At 41.1% G+C, this 21,997-nt stretch overlaps 2 protein-coding genes across 2 annotated transcripts in view; both read left to right on the forward strand.

The window, feature by feature from the left end:
• HFM1 (helicase for meiosis 1) overlaps positions 1 to 8,702 on the forward strand; it is a 50,627-nt gene extending 41,925 nt beyond the window's left edge. The window contains exons 26-32 of the mRNA XM_033151616.1: positions 1,268 to 1,351; positions 2,570 to 2,727; positions 2,810 to 2,913; positions 4,105 to 4,251; positions 5,863 to 5,958; positions 7,707 to 7,901; positions 8,592 to 8,702. Coding sequence (XP_033007507.1) covers positions 1,268 to 1,351; positions 2,570 to 2,727; positions 2,810 to 2,913; positions 4,105 to 4,251; positions 5,863 to 5,958; positions 7,707 to 7,891 — 774 coding nt within the window. The 3' untranslated portion in view covers positions 7,892 to 7,901; positions 8,592 to 8,702. The remainder of the gene's footprint in view (positions 1 to 1,267; positions 1,352 to 2,569; positions 2,728 to 2,809; positions 2,914 to 4,104; positions 4,252 to 5,862; positions 5,959 to 7,706; positions 7,902 to 8,591) is intronic.
• LOC117047871 (probable ATP-dependent DNA helicase HFM1) lies at positions 7,951 to 16,991 on the forward strand. Its single transcript, XM_033151100.1, has 7 exons — positions 7,951 to 7,956; positions 9,499 to 9,581; positions 9,717 to 9,814; positions 10,448 to 10,693; positions 13,516 to 13,606; positions 15,461 to 15,572; positions 16,006 to 16,991. Exons 1-7 carry the CDS (start codon positions 7,951 to 7,953, stop codon positions 16,147 to 16,149), a joined length of 780 nt encoding a protein of 259 aa, XP_033006991.1. The 3' UTR covers positions 16,150 to 16,991.
• Positions 16,992 to 21,997: the final 5,006 nt, after the last annotated feature.

A 21,997-nucleotide genomic window follows, 5' to 3' on the forward strand; every position in this document is an offset into this window, starting at 1 on the left:
AGTGAAAAAGCAGGCTGTTTGTTAGGCTACGGTGTTTTATCATTCTATCCTTTCCATCAAAATCCAAGGATCTTCTAAATCAGCACCCGATGTCAGTAACCGCCTGAATGAAGGTGAACAATCTGAGACTTAATCAGACACGATAGAGGCACTCTTGATCAGTCAGAAGGCAGATAAAGAAATAAGGATTCAACCTGTGTTGGGTGGGGTTACACTTCTCTTGGAGACTTGTAGTTTAAGTGTACTTCTGGATTTTGCCCAGGTTTCAATGGTGTCCAGGTGTATGTTTGCACAATTATAGCTCATGTGTCAGCTGCATTAATTCCTAGCCGTGGTGACAGATCCCTGGGTTGCATCCTGATTGGACTACTGTAATGTACTGTACATTGGGCTGCATTTGAAAAATGTTTGAAAGCTTCACCTGGTCTGGAACGCTGCAGCCAGACTGCTGACTAGGGCTGCTAACAGAGAGCATTTCACTCTTTTGTTAGAACAACTTCACTGGCTCCTGGTCCCTTTCCAGGCACAATTCAAAGAGCTGGTCATGACCTATAAAAGCCCCAGATGACTTGGGCCCGGGTTAACTGAAAGTTCATATTTTTCTTTACAAACCAACTCGGGTGCTAAGCTCCTTGGGTGAGCACCTTCTCTTGATCCCATCAACATCAGAGGCACAGTTAGTGGCGACATAAGAAACAGCCTTTTCTGTGGCTACTCTCTTATTGTGGAATTCCTTCTCTAGAGAGGTTAGATTGGCTCTCTCTTTGTTATCGGTCCACCAACATGCTAAGACCTTCCTATTTAAACAGGCTGTTGAAAACTATGTGCAGCAGATATTATTACTAGGCTGCTGTCTGAGCAATCAGTATGTATTTTAATGGCTGTTATAAATGTGTTTTATTGCATTTTAACTGCTTTTCCCTGGTTTGTTTTTATTACTTTTTATAGTGTTTTATATTATAAAATATGCTATATACAGGGTTATTTAGTATATGTAAGCTGCCTTCTGTCCCAACTTGGGAGAAAGGCAGACAATCAATCAATCAATCAGTCAGTCAATCAATCATCTAACATTTGTCAGCGAACAGTTTAATTAAAATATCCCAAAATAGTGCTTTTACTGTTTTGATGGATTATGGGGAAACGGTTAGCAATGATAATATCAGGGGGACAATCTTTCTCAAATCGATGCTATTTTGTATTAGGATGTTTGTAAAATCAATGCATACTGAATTAATACGAACTCTTTCTGAAATTAAATTTCCAGATTTTGAATAGGCACCCTCCTTTTGGAAATCAGATTAAAGAATCAGTAGCACACCTTCCAAAATATGAACTTACTGTAGAGCAGGTAAATAGAATGGCCTAATTGCATTTTTGTTCTGTCCTTCACCTCCAAAACAGTTGTATAGAGAAGGTTAAATAAAACTCTATTCCTAAATTTCACAAAGATCGGCTCAGTTATTTAACTCTCATGACATGTGTAGTGCCCTGAATAATTACAAAGAAGGTCCTCAAGCTAAGAATTCCTAGGTTTACAGTGATTTTGTAGGAATGAAATGTGCTAACTTGAAGAGGAGGAATAAGGAGCCTATAGAGAAGATCTTATAATTATAAATTGGAAAAGTAAACCTAAGACATGTTGATTTTTCTGTAAGATTTTGTCTGCACCGTCGTCCCTGTTTCTTGTAATCTCTCATTTGTTCCATTTTCTGCTTGTGCAGATTTCCTCATGTTTGCAGTATACACATAGAAAGGAAACTACAGGGAGAATTAAGAAGCAAAAAAATTAGGTGGTAGATCAATATTGGATTAGGCACAATACCTAGCTCAATACAATGGCAGTTTAGGGTAGATAAGTTTCTGGGTAGGACTCTCAGTTTCTCCCACAGCATATAGGCTGTCAAATAATGCCCTCTTGCAGGATTTGGCTGAACATGTGAGGGTTATGTGTAGGGGCAGGGATGCAGAAAGAAGCCCAGGACCCAATGTCCTTGTGCCTCTGAACTTTTCATACTAATTGTGAAGGTCTGAAGGGGACCACTTCTGGGTTCAACAGAATGCATGTAGAAGGCTCTGTGCAACTGGAGACCTTGTCTTATCAGGATTCCTGATCAAGTAGAGACTTCTAAGCACATTGCCACATATAGAGAGAGAAGCCCTTATCAAACCTTCATGCTCGATGTAGAAGGCACTGTTTTGAACTAACCATGGTGTAGTGTAGTCTTAACTACGTTTTTAGGGAAGAAACCCAGAATCAGAAATGACCGTTTGCAGTTGACTTGTTATCTTAACCCTAATTAAGACTAACCACAGTACTGGATTTGCACTTGACAAAACAAATATTGGTTATCTGAAAGCAGAAGTAAACGTTTCCCATCTCCTTGTGGCCAACCTGGAGGAGAGGGGAACGGGGCGTGTCAGAGCCCAATGCCAACGTTTATAACATTAAACCGTACTTTAGCAGTATGTTTGAACCCAGCCAATATATACAAAGTAAAATTGTATTTCTACATTGTGAAATAGGTGAAAAACTAGTATTATTTTTAAAATATGTATCTTTTTCAAGCTAACAAAATACAATGAAGCCGTAGCTGAAATTCTAGTGACGGTCATATTAAAGAACTTTGAACAGCTACAGACAAAGAGAACTGCCCCAGATTTTCACTATGTGACCTTAATAATAGGAGATAATGATAATCAGGTGGTTTTTAAGCAAAAGATTACGTGAGTATACTCAAATCATTTTAAAACTTTAAAAAATTGCCCATTTGTGCATATTTAATATCAGTATATTGATACTTTGCAGGGATTCCGCTTTGCTGAAAATTGGAAATTGGACTAAAAAGGTTGAAGTGAGAAGAGCTGTTAAGTCTGAAGAGCTTAGCATAAATCTAATCAGTTCTGAATATGGTAAGTTAATTTATGTGATGTAAGTCTTAAAACCAATTCTGTTCAAGTAAAACTGCATTCTATTTCTATAATATATTGCAAACTTAATGGATTGGATCCAGACATAGCTCCCTTGACTTAAAATTGCATAACTATGCTCTCCTTTTCTGTCTGCTGCCTCACTGACTGATGTAACCAGTAGGAAGCAGACCACATTCATTTGACCTGTAGCTCCATTCAAGGGGTGGAACCATGGCTCAGTGGTAAAACACATTAAGGTATGGAAAGGTAAATTGCAAACCTCATGTTTGCATGTTCAAAATCAGCTTCTGATCCAATATTGTGCTGATTTTAACCTCTATATGCTAAAACTCCAAAGCTGTCGTGACAATACTGGATTCATTTTGTTTCCACTGCCTTAAATACCGCTTTGTGCAAGCTGTTTCAGTGATGTCTGCAGCATTTTCTGCTTGAAAAAGACTGTTCAGATCACACCATAAATCAGAATTGTTGCAATTTTAGTATCTAACATGCCGTATTTTAAAAAGTGAAAATGGACACGACCTGAAATGGCCACAACTTTATTGATTTCAGATGTAGGGAGCTTTGACATAGGCATTGGGCGTGTATCCCTTTCAGGCCCCTGCTGGGGGTCTGAGGCATGACATGGTGTATTTGGGAAGGTGGGTCCATTGCAAAACACAGGTTTACGCAGCTGGTACCCCAAATGCTAAGGGAAGCCCTATGGCACACTAGCCCTATGCAATTGGCTCTTTGGACAGAGACTTCCCTCCAGACCCCTCTAATGGGGTACCCTGTAATTGCTGCCTCAGGATATGGGGTGGGATGAGTCACCACTTCCCTCCCTAATTAGATGAAAGGGTATAGGATTGTGCCCAAGGCCTAAATCACCAAAAATGGCACAGTGCCACGGAGTGAGTTGAGGGAGGCACCGCATTGGGCCACAACCGCCGCTCACACAGGAAGGAGGTAAGCGGCCATTATATTTAGATAAAAAAACAAGCTGGTGAAGGAAAGACTCTGGAGAGTAGCTGTTGGTCTGACATCAGTCTCCTTTGCGCTTGGGTCATAGCGTTATTTTGGCATTTTAATCTTTCAATTTATTAAGAGAGCAGAATTATATAAATACAGACATATTTGAAAACTCAATAAACCATACATACATACCTACATGTATATTTTCTGCAACAGTTGGACTAGATATCCAGAAAAAATTTAAGGCATTTTATCTTGGACCAAAGAGATTTGGAAATCAAATGCTGAACGTACATGGAACATTAAAAAGTGAATGTTCATCCACTTCCTCAGAAGGATCAGCAACAGCAGGAATCAGTAAAGGTAAGTGATAGTTCCATACTAAATAACAGATCTGAGAGGCAGGATTGGCTACAGTTGTATATATACTTGCTAGCAAATCCCAGTGTAATCTTGCATAATGTGTGAATTGGCTTTAAAATGTTGGTGCAGCATAATCTCAGAGGATGCCTTTCCTTGCACAATGGCGCTTCCTTGAACAATGCACACACCCCATCCCTTACCTGAAGCAGGCTCCACTAGATTCCCTAAGGGTAGGTGGGGGTAGATCACCAGGGATAAGTGACCAATCACTTATCTTGGCAATTGTACCCTGGCAATTTAAGCCTGCTCTGACCCAGGACCAGCCCACCCATGAGGCATGGTGAAGCAACCACCTCAGGTGGTAGGATCCACAGGGACAACAGATCCTGATGTAGATCTCTATCCCCTTGTTCCTGACACGGATCTTCACTTACTCCTTCTTCCCTAGTGGGGAGGGGGGCACCATTTTGTGGTTTGCCTCAGGTGCCAAAATGTCTTGAGCCAGCCCTAGCAGTTGGAGGTGGGGGGAAGAGTACACAGGAAGCCACTGTGTGTAGCAGTTGACATACCCAGGGGTTGCAAGAGGGTGCTTCCCCCTTTATACGATGAATAAACTCAACTGCTTTCACTGTTTAGTTGGCTGTTGATTTGAACATCTTGTGTTATATTTCAATAAATAAAACCACTCCACCAACATGCTGGCTCCCAAGTCTTCTTCAGGGATGTTGGGGCAAAGCCCTTATCCACAGGGACTGATGCCCTGCTCCAAGTTTGCAGGAAACTAGAAACAATGGGGGGGGGGGGCTTAGTGCTCAAGGCTCTGGGATGAGTTGACAAGAAGAAAAGCATCAAAAAAGAAATGCCAAGACCACCCTTTAAGCAGGCATTAGGGGGTATATCTGGGGAAGGTTCCTTTTTGTGTATAATTGCCTTTAATTGCTGGATTTTTGTTCTGTTTGTGGCTCCTTAAATGTTTTAAATGGTGCTGTATTCTACAATCTTCTGCTTTTAATTATTATAAGCCGAGCCCCATCTTTGTTTTAAGAGGTGGGGTTAAATTGATAAATAAGTGAAATAGATTTAAAGTAACGTACCTGATGGCACCCCATTTCTGAATGTACTTGTTTGAAAGTACATCCTGTTAATTTTAAATGGCATTTATTTACAGGCAGTTGGGATTAGGAACAGCTTTTCCAGTGAAAGGCTCAATCACTGCAGTGGGACATTTATTGCCACTGAGTTGCGATAAATAGAATATTCATGCTCTATGGCTTTTATGGCTTTTCTTCTATGACATTAAACTTTAAAATAGTATAGGAACAAATACTAAGTATAGACTCACAATTCACTTTAAGTAATAGCAAACATGCAATAAAGGTTAAGTACCTCTGGAATTGCCTACCCTCTTAGGAAATTGACTGACAGGACAACCGACAATTGTCCATGATAAGTACATAATAACTGTTCTACATGTTCACGTTTTCAAATTATTTCTATTATCACATGGATAATGTATGCTCTCAAAATCAACCAAGTTCCACCCCACTGCCATATGTCACCTAATGAACATAATCACAATCAATATTTTAAAATAGGTATATATTACTTTAGGAGGCCCTCGTAGCCAAGGGAACCTCAGCATGAAGCACGGGAATAGGAAATGCAACCATCACTGCAAAAATAAGGAAATATGTGGACATGACTGCTGTAAGTTTCATCCATTTTTTGGCAACCTTTACCTGCGAAAGGGAGGAGGATCCAGCCTTTGATGTAAGCATTGAAATGTGTACGGCTCTGCACATATCTGAACACTTTTATGAGCCTAGAATGTGGGTTTGCTGGAGGCAATATCACATGTGGGACTGCACACACAGGAAAGGATGTGGAGAATGTCTCACAAGTTCTTCTAGAATGAACGTCGCTGCAAAACAATGAGGGATGAGGGTACAAGGGATATGGCATCATGCAATTTATACTGCTTTTATAAAACAAATAACTTTTTTTTTTACAAAATATATGCCTTTGGTTTTTTAAAAACATAAATATATATTAGAGTGATATTTTTAGGGACTTCTGGAAAGTCGTTTCTCTTCTTCTTACCCCAGCATGAGCTATGCTGTGGTGGGGGTGATGCTGTGTTGCTGACCCCCAACATCGTGCATCACTGCGATTTACCAAGAGCAGGAAGGACAAGACAGTGGGAACCTGGCATGGTGCAGGTGCAGCGGCAGAGCCAATCTGATGCTCCCACTGCTGCAACCCGCCACTGAGGTAACACTGTGCTGAGCTTCCACTGCCTTGCCTTCCCCCTCTTGGTAAGCTGCCGCAATGCATGGCAGGTCCGAAACACAGCCAGCCGCTACTGCCTAGCACTCAAAAGATCACTTGGTGAATTACTTCACCTTCGCTGCTGGGATTAAATTCACCGCAGAGCAGTCACAAAATCAAGAGCTGTCAACTGCCTACTGGGATAAAGAGCAGGAGAGCTCCTTTGTATCTTCCAGAAGCGCTTCGGGACACATTCCTTTCCCGTGGCTTCTGTAATTTGCTGTGACTTCAACGTTGGCATCGTATATAGAGAAGAGCGGGATCCCAGCAGTGAGCCCCACCCGCAATCAACATTTAGCCACAAGACTGTCTGTACATCCTGTCCCCAAACTAGCCCTCTGTAGATGTTTTGAACTACAGAATAAAGACATTAATGTGCGACCATAGCAGAACGGTGATAATTCCTTAGACTGGATAATGCAGGTTTACTTAACCGGACAGAAATAGTTTACTTGACAAATGTATAGGTCCAAGTGGCACAGTTCCGTAATTAATGGTTTACTGTAGCCATGCTGAGTTGGGCTGTTTTGCACCCGGTTTCCCACTTGCACCTGGGAGAAACAAAGATCCCTGTCTTAGCATTACACAGTAGTGGGTGGAGCAGTGCTGCACACCAGGATGCTATGGGGGGGGGCACTGAAGACCCCAGTGGAACCAATATGGTACTCCTATCAGTGCCTCTTTAGTCCACCTGTGCAGCCCTGACCTCACCGCCATTCAGTGTTTCCATCCGTACAGGTAACATAGATTTTGGTAATCATTAGCCAGATAAAAAATATGGGATGTACATTTACAGGAAACCTGGCTGTGAAATTACACAAGGGCACAACATGATTTAGGAATGGCTTCCTGATACAAAATATGCAGCAGAACTTGTCTGCTTTTTTAAGGCAAGCCTTTGTGGTCTAAGCTACTACCTCTGAAGTGCCTGAGATGAAACAAATGCAACTTTGCTCTTTAGAAACAGAGAAAGGTTCAGTCTTGGTTGTTCAGATACAGAATTACCAAAGAATATTTTTAAATTTTTGTAACTTACCATGTTGTGTTCCTAACGTATGGCATAAATATTTTAATTGAATGCAAACAGAAAGTAGACACAAAGCATGTAGCCTTATCTTTTTTTCAAGGTAAAATTGGAGTTTCACAGAAATATGAGATGAGGAAAGATTCAGAGTTTTCTTCTTATCTCGCTGATTTGAGGAACAGAAACACAGAATCTGCCATTCCCCCAGCCAAACGATTAAAGGTGCACAGATGCGGAAATACTTTTGCTTGCACTTTGTTAACAGAATGTCTGTCTATTTCCAGTTAACATTTTTATTAGTAATATCAGGGACGTCCTAGCCATAGAGCCCAGTGGCACAAGGCGCCATGGCGGCAAGTTCTGGAGGGCGCCTCCGCCATGCCGCACCACCCCTGCAGCCGCCTCCCTGCCGGAGGAGCCACCCTCCAGCCCCGCTGGCAGTGCCCCCCTCGCCCGCCTCTTCTCCCACCATTTCGGCTGAGCAGGCAGAGGCGGAGGCCGGCCACAACTGGCAGCGTCTCCACCCATCGGGCCGCCCCCTCCAGCTGCCTGCTGCGCCTGGCCAGCCCCGCCGGCAGTGCCCCCTCGCCTGCCTCGGGCTGTGGGCACTGTTGCGGGGAATCCGCAGCAGGGGATGGGGCGGACAGAAAGATGGAATCAGGGAAGGATCTACTCGGGATCTCGGTGGTGCAACAGAAGCCGAGATTGGTAGCCCGGCAGGAGGCCAGCCCGCCACCGGGGGGAGGCAATCCCAGATTTGGGAGCCGCCAAAGCTTGTCGCTGTTGGAAAAGCAGGAGAGTCTTAGCCATCAGTCTTAGCTAGTATAGCTATGCTGGTCAGGGCAGATGGTAGTTGTAATACAAAACATCTGGAGGGCACCAGCTTGGGGAAGGCTGCTCAACAAATTAGTGCCATACCGTGCCCGGGGGTGGGGGGCGCCGGATGGATCCTTGTACCACGGCTCCAGATAAGCTTAAGATGGCCCTGAGTAATATGGTTACTGCTGTCAAACATTTGCTATGAAATTGGCAGAGAGGAAAAGCTATATGCATTGATTAAGAAGGTACCCAGAAAAGATGAAAGACAACCTTGTTAATGGGAACTTCTTTGAAAGTAACTTTTATTGTAAATTGCAGTAAGACCTATTTTTAAGTAAGTTTTCTCAGATAATTTGTAATCATTGGAGTATATTTCCATGCAAAATTGATTTAGGATCAGGCTGTAAGACTGGAATAAATATTCATCATGGAACAGCTTAAAGATTGGAATGCAAGTGTCACACATTGTTTGGCTGCCTGATTTGGGTATGCAAGATTTGCAAATAAAGACGGTACACCATATATCTGTGTTAACATACTTTTATTGGAACTCAGTAGAATTAAAACTTGGGCAGAGTGAAGACTTTTCAACCATATGTTAGCAACTTCAGGATGATTCCCACCACCTTCCTTCAGGTTTCAAAGCTGAAGAGATGTACCACTGTAGAACTGCCATTCATTCACCCTCCTTTGCAGAGTTACACATAGGAATGAGGAATTGCTCTTCCCTTCCTTGCAGGAGAATGACTTGGACAATTGATAATAGGGAATGAAATATGGTTAACAAACTATAGATTACAGCCAGCCTGGGCTTGTTGACATGCTTGCATAGTTCCAAGCTTCTGCTGACTAAATTTGTTCATTTAATTTGTTTTTCCCCCTAAAAAAAATTATACACCTTCTCAACCATATAAAAAACACCTCTCATAAAGTGGGGAAAAATAATGTTCATATATGACTTTCCTATTCCTGACAAGGTGTCAGAAGTATTCATTTTCTAGGTTTATTTGTACACACATAAACCAAACCCATGCTATCATATATGTCCATTGTAATGATCTCTCCCTGTATTTTAGATGCAGATGCCAAATAAATCTCAAAATGTGGATCTTAAACAATTTGCTTATACTCCTAAATCTTCCCTTCCAAGATTGCCAAGGTACTGTACTGCCATAAAAATAGTCTGTCACCCAGTTTACTTGTTCATTTTAATATCAACAAACACAATGTATATTTTCTATATAAATAAGATTTAATTTACACCTTTATTGTGATTTTGCCTGCTTTTATAAAGGTATGTACAACATTCAGGGTACCCGTTGCTGGAAGAAAGGAATGACCCTGTTCTCCAGGAAAGTTTTCTGCTGGAATCTGATGGTTCCAAAGAGGCTGGTAAGTTGCAAATGGATTCTAGGATTCAATCCAATGAAAGTTAAGCATTTTAAAATACCATAGTTTTCAAATGGAGAAATTATTTCAGTTGCAATCAGTGTGACTTAAATCAGTGTGTCTTACCTTTGGCTGAAACTTCTCTGTTTTGTTTTGCTTTGCTTTTCATTTTCTGACAGCTTGAGATTTCCTTGTAGCTTTTTCTTTTCGATGGGGGACATTCAGGTAATATAGGGATATCTTTGTCCTGGTTGTCAATTGGTTCCTAGCTCATTCTTGCTTTTGTATATTTCTGAGACTAAATGATATATTTGATTATGCTAGAACTCTCTTGATTTCCAAGTCAGTCTCTTGATCATCCTTATGGTTTTGAATTTTTAGGATCAGTAAAAGGCAATAATTTTTGCAGCGTGTGTAATCCAAATGCAGTTAGAATATATTTTATAATGAGTATGGGATTAAGTAGCTCAGACCTAAAAAAACATTCCTATTGCTGTGTACCTATTCCCTAAAATAGTGTTGACACATGCCTTCTTGTATAAATTTAACAAATTCTCTAGCTTTAAAAAAAATCCACTGTGAGAAATTATTTTACTCTTCCACCTGTTTTTTTTATTTTATTATGCTCAATTATAGGTTTCGTTGTAAGCAAGCAACCTGCAAGTTGGAATGAAGGAAGCTGTTGGACAATGCTTTCACATGAAAATTTCAAAGAATCTTCAATAAATAATAACTTGACTGATGCAGATAAAAGCAGCTCTTTGTTTTCAGAACCTTTCAGCGTAAACTTTGAGTTAGATGAGGTTTGGGGTGATTACGATGACAGTAGCCTTGTGGACGCCAGCACATTTTGTACTGATATGGAGAAAACTAAGACTTCAGGTAAAGCAGCTGCATGTAACATACATTTATGTATAAAATAACCATTATCACAGTAGAATTAATATCATTGGCATCTGGGGGGGGGAGTATCCAAGCCCACCCATACTATACAAAAGATACAAAGGGGTGCCAAATGGCTTTTGTTGGGGAGAGAGAAAGAAAAGTGCAAAACGTACCATAATTTGCTCGTGATATTCAAGATGAATATCAGAACATAAGCTGTAGTTCTTAGTCTGTATGACACTATAATAAATGGATGGGGGACTGGTAAATTGATGCCACTTCCAAAGCTCTGTTGGCTTATGCCAGCCAGGGTAGGAGATGATGGGGAGCAGACTTACTTTTCTTCCCTGCACAGTTTTAGACACTCACCTATTTGTTCCAATAGGAAGGAAATTTAGTTTTGCTAATTGCAGGTTGATGGCAAGGGGAGGGCTGGCGCAAGGGCTTCTCTGCAGAGGTGTAGGAAGGTCAGGTGGTACCCGGTGTGAAAAATTTCTTGTCCCCCCCCCCATTGATTCCCCTCCCTGCAAAAATGGTTTTACGTTATTTCATATTTTCTTGTTGTTGTTGTTGTTGTTGTTGTTGTTGTTGTTGTTGTTCAGTCGTTCAGTCGTGTCCGACTCTTCGTGACCCCATGGACCAGAGCACGCCAGGCATGCCTATCCTTCACTGCCTCTCGCAGTTTGGCCAAACTCATGTTAGTAGCTTCAAGAACACTGTCCAACCATCTCATCCTCTGTCGTCCCCTTCTCCTTGTGCCCTCCATCTTTCCCAACATCAGGGTCTTTTCCAGGGAGTCTTCTCTTCTCATGAGGTGGCCAAAGTACTGGAGCCTCAACTTCAGGATCTGTCCTTCTAGTGAGCACTCGGGGCTGATTTCTTTGAGAATGGATAGGTTTGATCTTCTTGCAGTCCATGGGACTCTCAAGAGTCTCCTCCAGCACCATAATTCAAAAGCATCAATTCTTCGGCGATCAGCCTTCTTTATGGTCCAGCTCTCACTTCCGTACATTACTACTGGGAAAACCATAGCTTTAACTATACGGACCTTTGTCGGCAAGGTGATGTCTTTGCTTTTTAAGATGCTGTCTAGGTTTGTCATTGCTTTTCTCCCAAGAAGCAGGCGTCTTCTAATTTCGTGACTGCTGTCACCATCTGCAGTGATCGTGGAACCCAAAAAAGTGAAATCTCTCACTGCTTCCATTTCTTCCCCTTCTATTTGCCAGGAGGTGATGGGACCAGTGGCCATGATCTTAGTTTTTTTGATGTTGAGCTTCAGACCATATTTTGCGCTCTCCTCTTTCACCCTCATTAAAAGGTTCTTTAATTCCTCCTCACTTTCTGCCATCAAGGTAGTGTCATCAGCATATCTGAGGTTGTTGATATTTTTTCCGGCAATCTTAATTCCAGTTTGGGATTCATCCAGTCCAGCCTTTCGCATGATGAATTCTGCATATAAGTTAAATAAGCAGGGAGACAATATACAGCCTTGTCGTACTCCTTTCCCAATTTTGAACCAATCAGTTGTTCCATATCCAGTTCTAACTGTAGCTTCTTGTCCCACATAGAGATTTCTCAGGAGACAAATGAGGTGGTCCGGCACTCCCATTTCTTTAAGAACTTGCCATAGTTTGTTGTGGTCGACACAGTCAAATGCTTTTGCGTAGTCAATGAAGCAGAAGTAGATGTTTTTCTGGAAAAGGGATAATAACAAGTAATAATAATAATAAAACTTTTATTTATATCCCGCCCTCCCCAGCTGAAGTTGGACTCAGGGTGGCTAACATCAGATACATAACATTGGTATAAAATCAAACAATAATTAAATTACCTCCTAAAAACATCTCAAAATCAAATTAAAGTCTAATTAGATGGCTTTCCACAGGGTTAGGGTTGGGAACAGTAAGTGTTCCACTGAACTGAAATTTCAGCCTTCACAACATAGGAAAACAGCCAAGTAAACAGCTATTTTGGTGGAGGAGGGTCAATATATTAACCGATATGCATGAAATTTCATATATAGCTATATAATCCCTAGTATAGTAAGATAAGACCTTTGGAGCGGGCATTTAAAAAAAAAGTTTTTTATGAACTACCCTAGTAGGGCAGTACAGTGGTGCCCCGCTAGACGAATGCCTTGCTAGATGAAAAACTCGCTAGACGAAGGCATTCGTCTAGCGGAAGGCAGCCCCGCAAGACGAAAAAGTCTATGGGGCTGCCTCACAAGACAAAAAATTTTCACCTTTTTTTTTTCGTCTAGCGAAAACGCAGCTTGCATTGCCGCTTCGCTAGACGAAAAACCCGCTAGATGAAAATTTTCGCAGGACGAATTATTTTCGTCTAGCGGGGCACCACTGTAATTGTTCCTTGATAATTTGTCACCCCTCCATTATGGAACATGGGGCGGTCCGCCCCCTATGCCCCCCTTGCTATGCCCCTGCTTCTCTGAACCCAGTGGATCCAAGCTCCCCTCTTGAATTAGATCCAATTCAGGACTTGATGCTGACCTCTGCAAGAAGCATCAGTGGTAGATCGCTTATTGAGGTATCCATGAGTGTAATTTCAGTGGGGTGGCAGTTGGACTCCAGTATATGGGGTTTGGGGTTGCTTTGCCAGTTGCTAGTAATGCTTCCTCTTTTTATCTCTTGAAGTTTTAGATAAAAATCCACATGAAATTGGTCCCATTTTGTTTGCAAAATATAACTGGAGAAGCAGATTTGTATAACTGATTAATTTGCTTTTGTTAGAACCTTAAGATCATGCTTCAGTTATGTTTGCTTTCCACTTGAAAGTTGTTTTGGGTTGCTTTTATGTTTTAGAATCTTCTCATCTGGGATTTATAAATACACACTTCCAGAACACCCAGAACCAAACTGCACAAAGCAAATCTCCTGGTACACTTTTAAAAAGGTATGTGTAACTTGGTGCCAATAGTGTATACACACAATCCAGTAGCAGCTGGCAGGGCAAAGCGGCATTGCTTAACTGGCTAAGGGAGGCAAGTTGGTGCCATGCAGGTGCAGTGGCGGAGCCAATATATTTATCATTGCCTGCAAACTGTTACAATAATTTTAGATTAAGGGCACTAAAATTGAAAACCATGAATAATGAAGAAACACATTTTCATTGATTCGGAAAACTTTGCAAAGTGATGCTGTGCAATAGTTTCTTACGTAATGTAGCTGTGTCTGTATAGTATGTTTCTTCTGTTTTCTCAAATACATAGGACTGCTCTATACATTTTTTTCTCCTTCTTGCTCCTAGTAAAAAGTCCTAACAGGATAAAGCCTTTTAAGATTTGGAAAAGCCCAGATCCTAACAGGTGGGAGAACTAAGGGTCTGCCTTGTTTATATCCACCTGATTCTGGAGAGAAGGAAACGGACTCTGCAATGTGCAGAGGTCAATGATGGGAATGCTTTTAAATGGCAGTATATTAATTATGCTGTTGAACCTAAGCGTCTTCAATGAAGAGAACACCAGCAGTCTTCAAGTCCACTCTAAACATAGCCCAAAGGGGAACAATTTGCTGACCTCCCTGAGGACAAAGACATGTTTCTGGGCTCTTGACCCTTAGACTGCAATTAAAATCAGCGATTCAGAGAGGAATCTGAATCCTGTTCTGCATTGGTGTGCCAGCTGCTCAAGGCTTCTCATTTGCCTGCACGCCTTCATTTGAAATGGACTCTACTGGAGGACACTTAAAAGTGTGAGACTTGCCCTTAGTGGAGCAATGATGTGCTGGGTAGGACTGGTCCTGGTTTTGGATGCTCTGCTTCTGTCTCTCTTTGCGCCCTTCTGTTCAGCTGCCTAACCAAAGATACTCCTCAGGCCAATCTTTTGCCAACTGCACCTGATGTTCTGGACTGATCTTTCAAGGCCTGGCTCAGAAAACTTGATTGCCCCCATCTAGGAGGGCTTTCTGTTCAAGCCCTTTGCCAGCAGCCTGGCATGTGAGTGAGAGCAATTAAAACACCTCAAGTAGGCCCAGTGAACGCCAGTTCCCACAGTCACTTAAGGGGACTGGTGGTCATTGAGATTTGTTACCTAAGCCCGGAATTTAAATTCACATCTCTGTATGAATATGTGAGGAAAGCGCCTTTCAGAACCAAACATTCCCTAGAGCACGGACACCATTATATATCAGGGGTGGCTAAACTGTGACCTTCCATATATTGCTGGGCTACAGCTCTCACCACCCCTGACCATTGGCCATTGTGGCTGGGCCTCTAGCAATACCTGAAGGGTTGGCCACCCTGTTGTAGAGGATAATTGCTATGGAAAAGGGTGTGTGGGTGTGGAACATTTCTGTACAGCTAGTTCTGTGCTTTAGAGAAAGATTCGGCATGCAATTGTCCAGAGAGACATGAGAGGTACTTTTATAGGGCAACACATGTAACCTACCATGTAGGTTGCCCAGTCCACAGTGGCCTTACATTTATCAATTTCGGCTGAGCTGAGGACCAGCACATGCTGTTGTAGTCCATGAAAGCTGTATTTTCTCAGTGATCTGGGGCTCTTGTAAATAAGCTCTTTGCAGAAATGTCCTAAATATGGGTAAATATAAAAGATATAAATATAAAAAGAATGTCTATGTTTTCTACATCTGCCCAGAATATACATATTTTTTATGCTCAAAATAAAAGTGCCCTAAAAGGATGACATGACTCATTTTACCAGTGTCTTGCCACACTTTATATAAACTCTCATTTTCTGGTTTCATTTCCAAACATTTAATTTTGCTTTGGGTTCTTTTTCTTTTTTAGTTTTTCCATATTTAAAGAGAAACCTGATATCTGCCTGCCAAAATCCACCTCTCCATCATTAACTCCACCATCAAGTGTGAAACCACTTGCTGAATATGGCAATAAAAATATTGTAAGTGAAAGTAGATATCTGATCATCTTGCTTTCTAATTATCTGCTCATTGTATGTATGTTGACATGAATATTTTGTGTGTGTCTGCTCAAAATGTTTTTCCTAGAGTAGCAAAACATCTCAGACCACCCTGGCTTTGACCCATGTTTGTACAAAGCAATATTCCGGATCAGTTTATCATGCTTCCAACAGATCAATGATTGTTGCTTGGAATCACTTGTTTGCTAGCACAAACACATTGTTTCTTAAACCTAATCTTACTGTATATAGTCTTAAAAACTGTGCTTGTAAATTCTTTAACCTGGCATTCTGAATAATACCCACAATAGGACAATAAAATGTAGGTGATATTCCATATGTAAATTACACTTTTGGAATGATAGGGCCACTTGCTTTGAAATCCACATTTCTTCTTGTCATTTTTGCATTACAGTTTTGCTTTCAGGAAGAATATAATCTCCCACAAAAACCGAAACCTGTACAGTTGACTACAACCTCAGGTTCTTGCCAAGTTACTGGAAAGGAGGACTTTCTTATAAGTAAGAATAAAATGACAGAAGAGGCTGGCCGCAGGTAATGAAAATGATTTGTGAAAGTACTGCCCAAGCTTGGTCTGCAGTCTGCATAATTGTATCTAGATAGATATTTCAGAAAGGTCATAAGATTGCAAGTAACTTTCTTGAGCATTCTATGCAAATAATTATATTCTAACGCAACAGTTTGGTTTAATAGCACTATATATTGTGCTGCAGATAAAATAATCTGATCTTACAAGGTTTGGTATAGTAAACTGAAATGTTTATTGGATGCTTTCTTTTTCCTAGGCAACAGCTTTCTGATGATGACGAAATTAAGCTTTACTTTGGGATATTTGATGGCATTTTCTAACACCAGTAAACAAACGTACATTGCTGGTGATGAAGCATAAGCACTCATTTTGAGGATGAGATCTTCAAATACCCAGTCTGGATTTTTTACTTTTGATGTATAGCAGTTCATTAATAGTCAGTTTTGCTACATACAGTAATGACCAGAATACTATACGGTTTGCTTGCAGTATTTAATGTACAATGCATCTTTAATAGTTATTTAAATAACTTTGTTTACATGAGGTTTCTGTTCATAATATTGTAGAAGATAAAGCCCTTTGCAAGCCTTTTATTAAAGGGGATTGTTTTTGAGCCAAGCTATTTGTTTTGTTTCAAATTATACCCAGTCTTATTCTTGGAAATAAGATTATCCGTGTAATATGCATTTCCTAGGTAAATACATTTGTGAACAATGCCTATGTTATCCCTGGAAAAATATCTTCTTGGTAGGATTTTTTTTTATTGGGCACTTATTCACATTAAACTGATTTTATAATGACTATACATTATGTGAAACAATGAGTTTTTTAAATAAAATGGAATAAAGTTAGTTTGCAACCTCTGTTTTCTTTTAAGTACTATAATCAGAATCTGTCTGTTCAGTGGATAGAAGGCATTTCAGTTCACAGAAAAAGTCTTCTAAGAGCAAAGGGGATCTTTCAGTGAGCAAAGCTCTCCTTCTGCGTGTGGAACAGAGCCTTTGGATTCAACCAAATGTGTTTGCCTTCCGAGAGCTTTGCAGAAATTGGGTCCAGGTTTCCAAAAGAAATTTCACCATGTAGAACTGGGTTCAGTAAACTGAAATAGCTAAATATAGAATCATAGGATTGTTGAGTTGGAAGAGATCCTGATGCTCATTTAGTCCAACCCCCTGCAATGCAGGAATATCAACTCAAGCATCCATGGCTGATAGCCATCCAACATCTGCTTTAAAACCTCCAATGAATGAGACCCTACCACCTTTCAAGGCAGTCCATTATCAAACAGCTCTTACCGTCAGAAAGTTCATCCTGATGTTGAGTCAGAATCCCCTTTCTTGTAACTTCAGCCCATTGGTTTGGGTCCTACCCTTTGGAGCAGGAGAAAACAAATTTAGATGTAGACAGATCTTATGGGTGCACCTGGAGGTTTTTTCTGCTTCTCCTGGTAGCATTTTCATGCATTCCCAAAATTGAGGGCTGCCTTGAGCAGCACTATGTGACAGCAAAAAGTTGGTATTGAGGGGCGAATCTCCATATTCTACAAGAGTTTGAATTGGTTTCTTTTTATTATTATTTCTGATAATATCTTGGAGTGGGGAAAAGTTATTATTCGAGTTACTTTCTCTTTCCGCTTAAATTAAATCTTGCCCAAGGAGAGGATTAGTAGTTATTAATGTTTTTATTTCACTCTTAAAAGTGATTAATTTCCAAAAGATAAATTCAAAGTTTCTTCTTATAACATTCTCTCCTTGTCTAATATTCCCTTCATTTTTCATATGCCTCTCATCAATAATCTGTCCTGCTTACTTTGGGGAATAGCTTCAGTTCTTTTTACAATATATTTCCACTGTTCTTTTGATTTTAAGAGACTTTAATTTCCATTTTTAGCGACAGACTAAGGGCACAATCCACCAGGAAGTTTATGCTCCCAGCTGGGGTCTGAATAAAAAAAATTTCTGGTGAATTGTGTCCAAAGATGCCCAACACTTCAAAGAATCATTTTGAATTATTTTTGCCTTGCTCATAAACTGCTCACAGTAAATCAGCATCATATACCGTACTTATTTATTGTTGATATTTTCACACTTTCAGAAGATGAGTTTCATCAGGCAGAAGTTCTTTTAGTAGCACAGAATCTCTAGGGCACCCCCCCCCCCCACACACAGTAAAAAGATAGGTTTTTCCCTCCATTAGCGTACCTGATTTGTCATTTTTGTTTTGCATAATTTATTCATGGCAGTTTTATGTTTCTTTTAAAGTCTAATTTCCCTTTCATAAAATTGGTTTGAAAATTTTAATAGAAGCAAAAATATTCTGAAGTCTTTTTTCAAAGGAAGTTTTTATATTTACATCCACTGTTTTTTTCCCCAATTGCTTGCCTTTCTGGTTTTGAAGTAATTGTGATACCTGATCAAGATCAAAGGTGATAAAATACCCCATTAGCATGGCTCCCTCAAAGTATTTAGTTTATACTGACATGTAGTGCATTCCACAGAAACTGCTCCCATAAAATACCCTTTGAAATTCATAAGGCCATTTCTGCACACTCAGTTTCCACAAGTCTGGCACCGAAGACAACACTGCGGAAGAGATGTTCTTTTTCAATAAAAGCCATGTGGCACAGGTAGTCCACCTCCTGGGACCAGGCAGACACTAAGACTACTGTTGGTTTGTGTGTGCATGCCCTAATGCAGAATACATATATTCGTTCACACTGTAATGCATGCCATGGCTGCAAATACTTGCTCTCTCATTGTGACCATGTGGGGAGCTGATGTGTGCAGACAATCTTCTGTTGTACTGGCACAAGGAATGCATCTTTTTCTGTTCCAGTGGCCTGTTCTGTTATTCTCCAGCCAAGTATATTAGGCTAAAGAGTGTATAAAAATATGCTTCTGAAAGTAATATTCCAAATTGCCTTATATTGTAATGGCCCGAATATAAGCCACACCCAAATATAAATTTTGTTGTTGTTCAGTCGTTCAGTCGTGTCCGACTCTTCGTGACCCCATGGACCAGAGCACGCCAGGCACGCCTATCCTTCACTGCCTCTCGCAGTTTGGCCAAACTCATGTTAGTAGCTTCGAGAACACTGTCCAACCATCTCATCCTCTGTCGTCCCCTTCTCCTTGTGCCCTCCATCTTTCCCAACATCAGGGTCTTTTCCAGGGAGTCTTCTCTTCTCATGAGGTGGCCAAAGTACTGGAGCCTCAACTTCAGGATCTGTCCTTCTAGTGAGCACTCAGGGCTGATTTCTTTGAGAATGGATAGGTTTGATCTTCTTGCAGTCCATGGGACTCTCAAGAGTCTCCTCCAGCACCATAATTCAAAAGCATCAATTCTTCGGCGATCAGCCTTCTTGATGGTCCAGCTCTCACTTCCGTACATTACTACTGGGAAAACCATAGCTTTAACTATACGGACCTTTGTTGGCAAGGTGATGTCTTTGCTTTTTTAAGATGCTGTCTAGGTTTGTCATTGCTTTTCTCCCAAGAAGCAGGCGTCTTCTAATTTCGTGACTGCTGTCACCATCTGCAGTGATCATGGAGCCCAAGAAAGTGAAATCTCTCACTGCCTCCATTTCCAAATATAAATATAACCCTTTAAAATTGGGGGGGGGGGGTAACCCAAATATAAGCCGCTCCCTTTCTCACTGCTCCTGGCTGCATACTTTGGGGGGGGGATACGCACTGTGTTGCTGGTGGCCTTTCCCCTTCCTTCCTTGCTTTCTCCCTTCCTAGCCTTGGAGGATAGGACGGGAGACTACAGGTGGGGTGGGCGCCACTTTGCCGCACTCCTGGTGCTGTTTGCCCTGCATTCCTGGCTGCATACTGTAAGGTCGCAAATATAAGCCACACTTTAACTTTGGGGGGGGGGGAGTGAGGCTTATATTCAGGCCAATACGGTATCAAGGAAAAAAGTACTTTGCAATAAAGTGCATTTTACACAAAATTGTGTACAAGAATATGATCTGTTAGGAGAGATTCGCATGAAAATTCTGATGTATTTTCATGAGGATTTTTTAAAAAAAACAACTGATAGGGATATTTAGAGAACCAAACTTAAGATGGGGAAAATGAGAAGCTGAAATTGAAGACTCGCCTATCTTTATATCCATGTATACGAAGTTGCATGAGCTCCCTGGACTTTATAGGAAGTGCTATCCCTGAAATACAAAAGCTGCTCAGTTGTTTCTCTCAATTAGCAGACATCTTTCTTTTTCTTGTACTCGCTATGTTACCAGCAGAACTTTTTTATGTGCCTTCATTATTCAGATAACAGTGGGCAACACCAATAACTTGCTCGCAGGTGGCTCTAGAAATTGTCATGTGTGCATATCTTAAACTTACATTGCGATCAACCTATGCAGTGCTTTTTTATGGGGGTATGCAGGGGTACATTTTGTGAATCTAAGTTTGGCCTCATTGGGGGGCTGTATTTCAATATGAGTAGGAAAATTAGAATACCCCTAAACATTTTTAAAGGAAAAAAAGCACTGAACCTATGTAAGTCATGTTAAAACCGGCATTTTAATTGTGTCCACCACATTGCAGAAAGCCAGCGTAGACTATGGCGACATCATGCCTCTCCCCAGCCAGGAGACAGACTATTGGATGTGATGTGCCACCAAAGCATGAGCCCCACAACATCTCAGCTCCAACCATCCTGACCAGAAGCAAGTATGACTGAGCTGTGAGGGTGTGTTTGGATAATGCAAGGTCTAAGGAGATAACATTCCCAGCTCATATAAAAAAAGAGTTGGGACTGGAAGGAGAGTGAAGGGAAACAAGAGGGAAATAGAGGGAGTTGTAGTCTTTTCAGGGAGGGTGTAATAGGACAAGTGGCAAGACATTCTCTCCTCATCTGTTCATCAGAGGAAGTGTAGGTGGCTTGCCTGACATACGTGGTAGGAGATCCTGTCCTGGAGGAAATGGTTGATGGCTGGTCTGACTGCATGAGGGAGATACATACAAATTAAGTAGACATCATTTAGTACTGTTTGTCAGACGTGTGGGATGTGAAACACAGAGCAGTCAAATACAACATTCCTAGAGTGGACATAAAAGGGGATGTCTGGACCAGCCAGTCGGAACTTCCTGTTTCCTCCTGGGCTGTGACAGACTTCTTCTGCATGTGACCAGAGGTGGGTTGACCTCACCTACGCAGGTAACAAAAGAGCACAGGGGAGGCAGCCATCTCTCTCTCTGACTCCATTCCTCGAAGAAGCAACATCTGCTTAGTCTGAGATTCTCTCTTGGCTTCCAGCCAAGAGAGGACAAAGGAACTATCTCCTTATGGGATAGATTCCAGGTGTATATATTTTGTAACTCAAGTCTGCCTTCTGGGATCCATTTGTGAACAGAATGTGTGTGAGTAAACTCTTTTATACAAGAATGTGTGGTGTCTAATCTTTTTAAGAGGGAATAAGGGGGAAATTATCAGGAAACTTATTTTAGAGGCTTATACAACCCTGGCAAATGTTATCCGCTGTATAAGTTTAAAAAGGGGAATGTTACTCTGCTAAATTATATAACTTGTTAACACAATTTGGGAAGGATATAATTAAACAATATATCCTCTCCTGCCTCCCTGAACATTCCCACAAGACGGACCTTCTCTGTTGCTTAGGGAACAGAGAAGCAACTGCTACCGTGTGTGTTGCAGTTGTGGAGCCAAAGAGCCTTCATGGACAGTCCTACGTAGAGCACATTGTGGCAATCAACCCTTGAGATGATAAAGGCATAAATTATGGTTTGTAAGTATTAAATCAGGCCCTCACTGGGTCTTAAAAAGATCTAGGCTGCAAATAAAACATTTCAAATGTGTTGTAAAGTGGAATGTACAGATCTGACAC

The sequence above is a fragment of the Lacerta agilis genome, chromosome 6, assembly GCF_009819535.1.
Source record: "Lacerta agilis isolate rLacAgi1 chromosome 6, rLacAgi1.pri, whole genome shotgun sequence".
NCBI classification, from domain to species: Eukaryota; Metazoa; Chordata; class Lepidosauria; order Squamata; family Lacertidae; genus Lacerta; species Lacerta agilis.

What these genes read in the sequence shown, in the direction of transcription:
- LOC117047871 (XM_033151100.1), top strand. An exon ending in TCCCTTCCAAGATTGCCAAG is followed by an intron (nt 9,582 to 9,716) that starts GTACTGTACTGC and finishes GCTTTTATAAAG; the next exon opens with GTATGTACAACATTCAGGGT. An exon ending in CCTGGTACACTTTTAAAAAG is followed by an intron (nt 13,607 to 15,460) that starts GTATGTGTAACT and finishes TTTCTTTTTTAG; the next exon opens with TTTTTCCATATTTAAAGAGA.